At 55.9% G+C, this 11,910-nt stretch overlaps 1 protein-coding gene across 1 annotated transcript in view; it reads right to left on the reverse strand.

The window, feature by feature from the left end:
• Positions 1–4,308: 4,308 nt before the first annotated feature.
• Positions 4,309–11,910, reverse strand: part of LOC137846173 (butyrophilin subfamily 3 member A1-like) — an 88,065-nt gene continuing 80,463 nt past the window's right edge. Inside the window, exons 3-14 of the mRNA XM_068663876.1 lie at positions 8,533–8,880; positions 7,769–8,050; positions 7,466–7,639; positions 6,561–6,674; positions 6,442–6,462; positions 6,306–6,326; positions 6,154–6,174; positions 6,035–6,055; positions 5,893–5,913; positions 5,746–5,766; positions 5,555–5,587; positions 4,309–5,377 (exon numbers count right to left, since the gene is read on the reverse strand). Of these exons, the coding sequence (XP_068519977.1) occupies positions 4,746–5,377; positions 5,555–5,587; positions 5,746–5,766; positions 5,893–5,913; positions 6,035–6,055; positions 6,154–6,174; positions 6,306–6,326; positions 6,442–6,462; positions 6,561–6,674; positions 7,466–7,639; positions 7,769–8,050; positions 8,533–8,880 (1,709 nt within the window). The 3' untranslated portion in view covers positions 4,309–4,745. The remainder of the gene's footprint in view (positions 5,378–5,554; positions 5,588–5,745; positions 5,767–5,892; positions 5,914–6,034; positions 6,056–6,153; positions 6,175–6,305; positions 6,327–6,441; positions 6,463–6,560; positions 6,675–7,465; positions 7,640–7,768; positions 8,051–8,532; positions 8,881–11,910) is intronic.

Consider the following 11,910-nt stretch of genomic DNA (forward strand, 5'->3'; position numbering starts at 1 on the left):
CTGCAGAAAGTAGAAGGCTACGCCCAACTTTCCCAACCTTTGCCCAGTTCCTGGCTGCAATAACCCTCCTGGAACAACTCTGCCCATAGGGCAATGTCTGGGGAGCTCTGCAGGGCTGGCACCACCATCCCATCGCAGCTGGGTGCCCTTTAGCATGCACCAGTTGCTTGTGACCAGGAAGGGCCTCTCCAGACCTCCAGGGAAAGCCACTGGCTATGTTCGTTCATCTCCATGCATGCAAGGAGGAATCAAACTGTGAGCAATGGGAAAATGTGGAGAGATGGCAGTGAAGAGCTGAGCAGAATTGGAGGCTGCAGGGAATGGGGCATGGCTGGGTGCCGAGCCCAGAGCTGCCACCCTTTGCCCAGGGTGCTGAAGGCAAAGTGCCAGCCCTGATCCCGGCTCCAGTAAAGCAGGCATGGCAGAAGTTTGGCTGAGATGGGCAGGGACCTTCTTCAAGAGCTTAGGTGGATAAAGAAAGTTCCTGTTTGGAAGGGAAGTCAGGCAACATGGAAGGAGTACAGAGGTACTGTTTGCCTTTGTAGGGAGAAAATTCATATGGCCAAAGATCAATTTGAGTTGAAGCTGGACAGTACTGTGAGGGGAAATAAAATACTTTTTGTTTTAAACTGTCTTAAGAGCTACAGTAGGATGAGAGAAAGCATTGGTCTGTTACTTGATGTGGATGGTCAAACAGGGTCATTCACAGAGATGTTTATTGCTTTCTTTGCCTTTAAGACTGATGCTGGGCTGTGGGACCCCATGTGCCCTGAGCTGGAGGACAGTGACTGCAGGAAGAATAAAGTCCCAACAACATCGAATTTGTGTGGGATTTGCTGCTCCAGATGAATGCATACAAGACTATAGGGCCTGATGGGATTCATCCCAGAGTACGAAGAGAACTGGCTGAAGGCATACATCTTCCCCTCTAGGCCCTTCACCATCTCTGTGGCCCTTCTCCGGACACTCTCCAATAGTTTCACGTCCTTCTTGTACTGTGGTGCCCAGAACTCCACAGAGTCCTCGAGGCGATGCCGCAGAGTGCAGAGTAGAGTGGGACAATCATTTCCCTTGACTGACTAGCAATGCCATGCTCGATGCGCCCCAGGATACGTTTGGCCGTCCTGGCTGCTAGGGCACACTGCTGGCTCATGTTCAGCTTGCTGTCAACCACAACCCCCAGATCCCTCTCTGCAGGGCTGCTCTCCAGCGTCTCATCCCCCAGTCTGCACGTATAGCCAGGGTTGCTGTGTCCCAGGTGCAGGACCTGGCACTTGCCTTTGTTAAACTTCATGCAGTTGGTGATTGCCCAGCTCTCCAGTCTGTCCAGATCTCACTGCATGGGCTTTCTACCATCAACATATTCAACAACTCCTGCCACGGAATGTCGTCCTTCCCAAGCTGATACTACATGTGCTTCCCACAGGCAGCAGCTCTCCAGCAACTGCTCCAGTATGTGTCTGTAGCATGGGGTACATCTGTCAGGAGCAAACTGTTCCAATCTGGGTCCCCCACGGGTGGCAGCTCCCCCCAGACCTCCTGATCCTGTGTGGGCTCCTCTCCATGGGCTGCAGCTTCTGCCTGGGGCCTGGATTTGTGGGGCTCTCCATGGGCCGCAGCCTCCTCCAGGCCCCTTCCACCTCCTTCACTGGGGGCTCCTCCATGGGCTGCAGTGTGGAGATCTGCTCCACCTGTACTCCCGCTCCATCCACTAACTGCCCCAGTCCCCTAACGTCCCGTTTGACAGCCTTCAGGCTTCTCTCTTCAATGTCATCACTGCCAGCCTGGACTATCAAAAGAGGATAGCAGTCCTGAGGCTTGGATTCGACCCAAGGCATCCTCCTGGCTACACTTTCTACCTCTTTCTCAGCTACCGGTCTCTCAAGCTGCAGGGCCTCAAGCCTGTTGTGGAAGGGCACCTGGGAAGGTGGGGCCTGTATGGGGTGGCATCGCCTGCAATGTTGAGCAGGGACCTGTCTCCATTCCTGCTCAACTCCTAGGTCCCCTCCCTCTGCCCGACAGCGACAGGGGAGGGGGTCCACCCCCATTTGAGGTGTCTCACCCCAGTATCTCTCCTTCAGGATCCACAGGGAGTTTCCCCACCACTCTATCTCCCGCTCACACTCCCTGATAGCCCTCAACCTCTCCACCTCCTCCTTGAGTTCTGCCACCAGGTGGACCAGGTCATCCACCTGATCGCACCTCACGCACACACAGTCTCTCTGCCTCCCGCAGATGGCAGCAAGAGGCTCAGACGCTCCCTGCACCCAGAGACCTGAACTGGTGCATTTTTGAGCGGGCAGTCAGTCTGGGTGTGTACAGACTTGCTAGAGAGAGCACTGTGCCTGGTGGAGTACATTGTAGCCCAGCTAATGGTAGACCGCCCTTAGATGAGTTGTTCTTATAGGCATGGGGGGAACGCTCCGCCCTCCCTGTTCGCCCTGCCTGCTCGAACTGCCTGCCACTCCCTTCTGATGTGCCATGCCCTGTTTGCCCACCATGGTCACCGCATTCCTGGTTGTCACCCTCCCCAGGAGCAGCTTTTGAACGGCCGGGGAGGGGGACCCTGCTGGCTCTGCCAATGCCTTGTTAGCCTCCCTGGCAAGGGCTGCTGGGTCCTGGCAGCTCCCACAAGTGAGCTCAATAGCGGAAAAAAATAGCCCTACCTGACTGATCCCCTGCTTCGCTGCAGAAAGAGTCTGCCCTGGAGCTGATCGCCTCGTCAAGATTTTGCACCAGGCACTGTATGGGGATGTTGCACAGGGGTGTTTCAGAGCATGTTGCAAGGAGATGTTGCACCGGGCATTGCATGGGGGTGTTGCAGAGCACACTGTGTGAGGACGTCGCAGGGGGATGTTGCACGGAGCACTGCACAGCGCATTGCATTGCCATTTGCAAGGGGATATTGCACAGATCAATGCCTCTTGCAGGGTGTGGCACAGGGGCGTTACACAGGGCATCGCGTGGGGATGTCACACGAGACATCGCAAGGGACAATGCCTAGAGCTTTGCATGGGAGAGTTGCATGGGAGCATTGCACGGGAGCATTGCATGGAACATTGCGTGGGGACGTCGCACAGGGAAGGGAAAAGGGGCTTGCCCACCACTGACCCCATCCCCATCCCTGCTCCAGCGCAGCCCCAAGTCCGCATCATCCCCACGGAGACGGGGAACGCCTGTGTGCCCGTGCGCCTCAGCTGCCACATCTGGGGCTTCTACCCCCCCGAGGTGACCGTCATCTGGCTGCACAACGGGGACATCGTGGAGCCCGATGACTACAACCCCATCTCCGCCATCCCCAACGGCGACTGGAGCTACCAGACGCAGGTGTCCCTGCTGGTGGCCCCGGTGGCAGGCGACACCTACACGTGCTCGGTGCAGCACGTCAGCCTGCAGGAGCCTCTCCTGGAGGACTGGAGGGAGTGGAGAGGCGCAGCACCTCACCTGGAGGCCGGCGGCCTTGGCTCCTTGCTGCCACTCACCCAGCCGTGTCCCCGCAGGTCCCGGACTGATTCCAGATGTGACGATACTGGTGGCGGTGGCCACCGTGCTGATGGTGCTGGGACTTGGCTTATTACTCGCTGGCGTCTACCGCTTCAGGGCCAGGCCTCCTGCCCCGGGTGAGTGTCCGGGGAGAGACGGGGCCGTGGTCAAGGGCGACGAGGACTCTGCTCACTCCTCTTCTCCCCCCAGCAGGTTAAACTCCCCTCCCTGGAGACAACTACCCCGCAGGTAAAGGTGTCCCCATCCCCGTCCACTACGGCGAGGGGCGAATCACCCCATCTCTCACCCTTTGTATCCCCCCCTTCCCCAGGCAGCATCTGAGGACCCCCAGACGGACACCTCCTGGCACCGGCGGCTCCCGGTAGGACCCATCTCCTACAATAAAAATGCTCCACAAGCCCCGCTGGTGTCTCTGCAGTGTTCTGGGGACAGGGCAGAGGCTCACACACTCCTACGGTGTCTCACCAAGAGTATCGGGTGTGCGGGGGCCATGGCATGGGACCCCAAAGTGCCAAGCGTGCCATGGGGTGCCTCAGGCATGGCACTGCTGGCCGGCCGAGGGAAGGGATCGTCCCGCTCTGCTCGGCCTGCTGCGGCCTCGCCTCAAGCACTGTGTGCAGCTGTGAGCACCGCAGCAGATGAAGGGCGTGAAACTGTGCGAGAGCCTCCAAGGGAGGGCTACGAGGACGGCGAAGGCTCTGCAGGGCAAGGCGTGTGAGGAGACGGTCTGCTGCAAGACGCCTTCCCAGGCAGCAAGGCCTCAGGACACAAAGCACCCAGGAAATGCCACTGCCAGACTCCATCTTCCTGTGCAAAACTTTATTTGACACAGTCCTGCTGCTGCTGGGCCTTGATGTGCCTCTGAGGGGGGAAAAAAGAGCCCCCTCAGGCTGCTCATGCTCAGCACCAGGCACAAAGCAAGGATCAACCCCAACCTAGGAGTCAAATGTGGCCTGCAATGGCTGGCAGAATATGGTGACCACATCCCTTGCCCTGGGGTCTGCAAGCAGTGCAAGCAGAGGGGAGAGGAGCGTGGAGAGCTGCTGCAGCCCCTGTGCTGCCCGCTGGGGCTCAGAGGCAGGGTGAGAGCCGTGGGTGCCAGCAGGGCTTGTGCCCCAGCACAGGAGCCACCTGCAGGGCAGAGCCCAGGGGCTGCAAGGGGCCTGGCCCCTGTTTGCAGCATCCCAGCCCTCCTCCAGCAGCAGGGAGGAGCGCGGGGCAGCCCCTGAACCCACTGCCCCTCATTCCTGTGGTGCTGGTCCTGCAGGACCAAGGAGAGGTGATGCAGGAGTGGCTGGAGAAGGGCAGGAGCTCCCCAGGGCTGGGGAGAGGGTCTGGGGGGTGTTGTCCCTCAGGCACAGCTGAATTCTCTTTGTCACCAGAAGGAACCAGGGGTGGATTTTCTCCCCATTGAAGGAGACTGCTGTGAAAGTGAAGATCTCGACCCCATTGTCAGCGTTGATAAAAGACACCTGTCCCTGGGTACAGTCCATACAGACCCAGATCCTTGTGGGGACAGGGGACAGGGACAAGGGGGTGGGAGGAGATGTGAGAGACTTGAGCTTCCCCTTATAGTACAGCACAGCCCAGATCCCTTCTTCAGGTCTCATGTTGATCCACTTCTTTCTCTCCATAGAAGCCCTGGCCACCCCCACACCCCATCCTGAATACTGTAGCTGCTCTCCCTCCACCTCCACCAACCAGCAGTGCCTCCCCTCTCTGAACTCCTCACGGCCCAGCACACAGCACCAATGATCAAATCTCTCCGGTGTGTCAGGAACCTGCTGCCGTTCACTTTCTCGTCTCACACTGCAGTTGTCCTGAGACAGGACAAGCTGGGGATGAGCCGTGTCCGGATCCAGGGTCACCTTCACTGCAGGGACAGAAGGAGCCAGGCCATCAGGGGCAGAGCTCAGCCCTGGGCAGGCTTTCCCCAGCTCGGGGCCAGGAGCTGCCCCACGGGGCAGGAGATGGGGCACCTCTTGGCTCCTGAACATGCCACAGCAAGGGCAGGAGAAGCGCCTCAGAGGGCAACCCAATGCACACCTACCTGTATTTTCAGGCAGCAGAAACCTTCTCCATGCTGGAAGGAGAGGGGAGAGCTGGTCACAGCCCATGGCTGGTGCCCAGTGGGTGTGGGCAGGGTGAGGGGCCAGCCCTGGGCTGCTCTGTCCCAGCTGCCCACCCTCCCCTGCACATTGCTTTGGTGTTGCGCTTGGGTCTGAACACCAGGAGACTTACCCAGCTCTGCAGCTTGTTTCTCTACAAATGAAAGAGAAAAGGAAAATATAAGCAGAAGGCACAGTTTCTGATTCTCTCACTATGATGCCTTTTTTTTTTTTTCCTTTTTTTTTTTTTTTTCTTTTCTGTTTGGAGAGCGAGACTTACCCAGCTCTGCAGCTTGTTCATCTACAAACGAAAGAGAAAAGCAATGCATGGATGAATAGAGTCTGCTTCTCATCAATGACTGCTACAAACCAAAGACCCCAAATTCCTTCAGTTGTGGGTGGGGGGGGGAAGAGCGACTCACCCAGTATTGCAACTCTTTCCTCTGGAAAAGAAAAGCATAAGGAATGCATGATCAGAGGGAAAAAATTCTCATCCATTGTCTACACTGCAAATTCTTACAGTTCAGGGATGGACACTCACCTATCTCTGCAGCTTGTTTCTCTACAAAGTAAAGAGAAAGCAAATTATGAGTAGAAAGCACAGGTTCTGATTGCATAATTCTCAGTATGATGCCTTTTTTTTTTTTTTTTTTGCCTTTTTGTTTGTTTGTTTGTTTGGAGAGTGAGACTTACCCAGCTCTGCAGCTTGTTCATCTACAAACAAAATAGAAAAGCAATGCATCGATGAAAGGAGTCAGTTTCTCAACAATGACTGCTACAAACCAAGGACCCCTAATTCCTTCAGTTGGGGGGAGGAATAAAGACTCACCCAGTCTTACATCTTTTTCCTCTGGAAAAGAAAAGCGTAAGAAATGCATGATCAGAGGAAATAACTTCTCATCTATTGTCTACATTGCAAATTCTTACAGTTCAGGGATGGACACTCACCTATCTCTGCAGCTTGTTTCCCTGGAAAAGAAAAGGAAAGAGAAAAGCAATGTATAATCAGAGGGGAGTATGCCCGTGGAAAGACACCAAATGCCTTCTCTTTGGGGAAGGAGACTTACCCAGCTTTGCATCCTTTTTTGCTGCTATAGAAAAGCAAAAGGAATGAAAGGTCAGAGTGGAGAGACTTATACCAAATTATTGCTTCCATGGCTAGACCCCAATTTTTTTTTGCTCTCATGCAGGGCACAGACGACCTTGCTCCCAGACTTGCAGGAACCAGACTAACAAGGACCAGGTCCCAGCATTTTGCAAGTCTTGTATCATTAAGGACAGACACTTGTGCAGCTCTCTGCACCGTGCCACCAAAACACAAGGGGAAGTGAATGGGGACGGGTGGAGGACGTCCCTGTCCCAGAAACGTCAGTGCAGAGTGGGGCAGCCCTGCAGCTCGCTCCCCATCCCCACCTTGATCCCCGTTCCTTTCAGCCATCCCGGCCGTGTCCCGTGCCCAGGGCAGCCCCAGCCCCAGCACTCCCCACTCCCACCCCAGGCTCCAGCTGCTCCTGCAGCACCCCCGAGCCACCAGCACACAAGCCTCCAGAGCCCACCCAGACCAGGCCCTCCCACACGGACACCACTTCCCCAGGGGCTGGGGGCAGGGACTGCAAGGACTCACCCAGCTCTCGCCTCTGTGCCGCTGAAAAGCAAAGGCGGAGGAAGAGGTGGTGAGCAGAGCAGCTTGGTTGCTGGGTGGGAACATGTGCAGGGGGGCTGCGCCTTGCCACCAGCCCCACGCTGCAGCCATGCTCCCTGGCCTCCCACCCAAGACGATCTTAAGGCCTTTGGCATCCCCAGGAGAACATTCCCTTCCTCCTCCTACACACCTCCCTGGGCCAGGGCTCAGCCCCGCTCCAGACCCAGGGGGGTCCCTGCAGAACACCTCCCTGCGCTCCATCCCTGCGCTGCCAGCTTACCTTGCTTTCGAAAGAGATAAACACCGAGGCCAATGGACACAGCCAAAAGCACGAGGACCACAGCCAGAGCCACCATCCAGGGCTGGGCATTGTGGAAGAAGGGAGCTGAGAGAAGGCACCAGGAAAAGGGCTGTGTTTACATGCCTGGGATTAGGAAAGCAAGACCCAAACTTCTCCTGGGTCAGGACAAGTACAGGGGCCAGGAACACCTCACCCTGGCTGTGCCATTTGTACCTGCGATGTGCAGGGATGATTCCCGCTCCTGCTGGAGGCGGCTGCTCCTGACCACGCAGGACAAGGGCCCCTCCACACTCCCGGTCACGATGACGGCGCCTTTGATTTCAAAGAGCCCCTCCTGGTCCTGGGAATGCGTCTGGGAGACTGAGGACAGGTGCTGCCCGCGAGCATCCCTCCACAGCAGCTGCGGCAGCGGGTACCAGCCGGCCGATCGACACAGCACCCGGACGCCTCTGTCCTCATAGCCCCCCAGGGAGAGGTGGGGGTCAGCGCCTGTAGCTGGGGGAAGAGCGCGTGGCTGGGGCTTGACTTGGGGAGGGATTCATTTCAAGGCAAAGACCCCATCAGCTCCCATGCCAGACACAGCCCAGGACAGCCATGGTCACAGGGGCTCAGGGACCGGGCTCTCCACGGAGCCACTCTCACCCCTAACCCACACCTATTGTTGGCACAGCTGAAGGACCTGCTCAGCAACCTGTGCCCATTGTCCACACAACAGCATGGGGATGGAGTTCAAATAGGGTCCCTGAGACTGAATTAAATCATTGCATTCATGCAGCTTTCTCTCAATAAAAAGCCTGCAAGGACACAGGTGTACTTCTTGGTGGACAAGTGCTCACTTACAGAGGAGAAGCCTCATCACACTCTACTGTTTCCAGGGCCTCGTAGATGGCCATGAATATGGGACCGGGTCCTGGGTGGGACACACAGACCCGGGGACAGCTGCACCACCCCTTGGATGTATCACCCAAGCCACTAACCTGACACCTCCAGCTCCACAATGGTTTCAGCATAAGCATCAGCATCTCCCACAGTGCAGAAGTACTGGCCATCATCAGAGGGTCTCAGCCCCGTGATTTTCAAGTCCAGGATTCCAGCAGAGAGACCATCTCTGACCTGCTCTGTCCTCCCGGCATATGCCCCCATCTGCTCCCCATACAGGTCCTCTCCATTGCGGTAGTGGTGCACTGTCTCAGAGAACTTGGCCCGGATCCACCTGACCTCCAAGCTGCGAGCATCGCGTTGAGGGGACAAGTGGCAGGGCAGCACGACATCCTGCCCCACGGTGGCAGTGACAGGGTGTCCTGGTCCCACCACTCTGATCTGGGCTGGGCAATGGAGAAGGGCACAGAGAGGCAGTGAGATTTTGCCATTGTAAATTTAGGGGCAGTGAGTGACAAAGGGCGTGAGTTGGTATGTGAGTTGGTGCGTGCTGTGTCCCCCGTGTCCCATGGGAAACCACCAGGGAAACGGGAGAGGGAGAGGGAGGATGTGCAGGAGAAGGAGGTGTGCTGGGAGTGGGAGCCCTCTCTGCAGCTTTTGGGCAGGAGAAGAAGAGCCAGAAAGGGCAGTCAAGGTAGCGCCGGTATTGTGTGAAAGAACCAAAGGGAAAGTGAAACCCAGCGGGGAACAAGCTCTGGGCTCTGGTCCCCCTACCCTGGAGCTGCTCCATTGCCCTATGGCAGCACATCTGCATGCACAGGGGGGAGAGCCCCCAGCATCCCTGCAGGATCCTACCTGAGCCCAGCTGGAGGAGGAGCAGAGTGACGAGGGAAGTCAGGAAGCCGCTGGCATGGCTGGTGAGGCTGGGGCGGCCGCAGAACCTGTAGAGCCCCATCTGTGCTGCAGCGGGAGCAGGATCTGGGGGTAGAAGAGTAAGGTACTGAGGGGTTGCAGGCCTGGGCACAGGGAGCCACGGCCAGCAGCTCCTTGGGCAGGGTGCAGAGCCTGCGCTTATCATGGGCTGGGGGACACAGAAGGCAGCCCCAGGTGTTCTTCTCCAAGGCAGTCTCACCAGAATAGTCGTCCCTCACAACACCCACCATAGCTGCAGGAACTAGAAGGCTACACGTGACTTCACCAACTTGTGCTCAGCTCTTGCCTGCAGTAACCCTCTGGGAGGAGCCCTGACCTTGGGGGAAGGGTGCAAGATGCTGCAGGGCAGAGCGACATCGGAGGCTGCAGGGAAAGAGGCACAACTGGCTGCCAAGCATCTCAGTGCCACCCTTTTCCCAAGGTGGTGGGGACAAAGAGCCAGCCCCACTCCCGGCTCTGTCCATCCCAGTGGAGGCAGAAATGGGCAGACCTTTTGCCCTCTGGCAAGCAAAGCCCTTCTGCAGCACGGTGGAGACTTTGGTGTGGAAATGGCTTCCAAGGACCAGAGGGACAGCTTCTCATGCAGCTAGGATGATGACATGGATGAACTGTTCTTTAAGGAACTATGTGATGCCTCAGAATCTGCTGCCCTAGTCGTTATCAGGGTGAATTCATATGGCTAAAGCTCAATTTGAGTTGAAGCTTGACAGAACTGTTGGGGGAAATAAAACTGAGTTTTATAAAATATCTAAAGAGCAAAAGTAGAACCGGAGAAAACAGTGGTCCTTTACTTGATGGGGATGGTCTCCTCACAAACAGGGGCATGTTTAATGCTTTTTTTGCCTTTGTTTTCAACACTGACAATGGGCTCTGGGACCCCAGTTGCCCTGAGCTGGAGGACCGTGAGAGCAGGAATGATAAACTCCCAGCAAATACTGACTTAGCATGCAATTTGCTCCTACAGGTGGAGACTATAGGGCCTGATGGGATTCATCCCAGAGTACCAAGAAAACTGGCTGATGTCATCATGAAATCCTGTCCTGGTTTCAATTAGGATAGAGTTAATTTTCCTCCTTGTAGCTGGTAGAATGCTATGTTTTGGCTTAGGATGAGAAGAGTGCTGATAACATGTTGATGTTTCAATTGTTTCAAAGCAGTGCTTACACCAAGCCAAGGACTTTTCAGCTTCTTGCTCTGTCCTGCCAGCGGGCAGGCTGGGGGACATATAAATATCCCCAGTGCAGTATAGCCTTGCAAAGAATTCAGTCTACATAGCCCATCTCAGGACTCACTGGGGACAACCCCCTTATCCCTGCTCTGACTGCGGGGAAGCCTTCTCTGAAAGCTCGGCGTTCAACCAACTTTGGAAAAAGCACTTGGTAGGGAAATCCCATCAGTGCCCTGACTGCGGGATGGGCTTCACTGTTCCCTCAGCCCTCCTCCTCCACCAGAAAAGCCATGTGGAGCCGAACTTTTACTGTTCTTCCCAAACAACCCTCTGAAGATTACATCTGTGAATTGAGGAGGACCAGGCATGCAGCTGGTGGTCATGGTACAGCTTCTCGTAGCGCTTAGGGAACGTGGTGGTCAGTCAGTCCCTGGCCCTGGGATGGCTTTGAGGATGGTGGGAGCCCAGTGGGATGTAGGATAATTGGCAGAGAGGATGGTAGGACAGCAGTGGGTGGAGGGTTTTGAGGTTTGGGGTTGGTGAGAGCCCAGTGGAATGGAGGATGATGGGGTTTTGGAGATGATGAGACCCCACTGGGGTGAAGGTGGATGGGGTTTGTGGTGGTGGATCCCCACTGGATTGGTGGACAATGGGGTTTTGGGATGGTGGGACCCTGCTGGGATTAAAGAGGATGGGGTGTGAGGATGGTGGGATCTCAATGGGATGAAGGATGATGGGATTTTGGGATGGTGAGACCCCACGTGCATGAAGATGGGTGGTTGGGTGTGGAGATCACTCAGCTTGGCATTGAGAACCAGCTGGAGGAGAGCATCTGTGTCTCCTCATTGTGTAGCTGGGTTCAAAACCTATTCTTAGCTTCCCACCTTCATATAGTTAAACCTTCGAGGAGGCCAAGGGAGTCCTGCAGCCACGGAGGCTCCCTCTCACTGAGGTTCGGTCTGTTTGGATCACCTGCTTCTATCGGATGCAGTGTCTTCCGAACGCATTTCCTTCCCCTGTTTCTGCACTGTGTCTGCTCCTGATTTTAATGCTGCGATGTTTAAAACACACCGCAATGAATTTGGCTCGAGAATGTCAGCTTGTTTCCCTGCTTGCTTTTAAACAAGGTGCAAAAAGTGGCACTGGTTTTCTGGGAGTGCAGGATTGTTATTGATTGCTGAGGGTTGGTGAAGCTGGGGTGGCCCCATGGCTCCTGCAAGCCCATCTCTGGCTGAACCCTGCCCTGAGCAGTGGAAAATAAAACAGCCACGGCAACAATTTGGGTGGTGGAAGGGAAATATGGGACATGGAGGTGGCTTGAAAGGACCTGATGGACAGGTTTAAGGTTGACGCCACCTGCTGCCTCTGCTAGGAG

The sequence above is a fragment of the Anas acuta genome, chromosome 31, assembly GCF_963932015.1.
Source record: "Anas acuta chromosome 31, bAnaAcu1.1, whole genome shotgun sequence".
Lineage (NCBI taxonomy): Eukaryota > Metazoa > Chordata > Aves > Anseriformes > Anatidae > Anas > Anas acuta.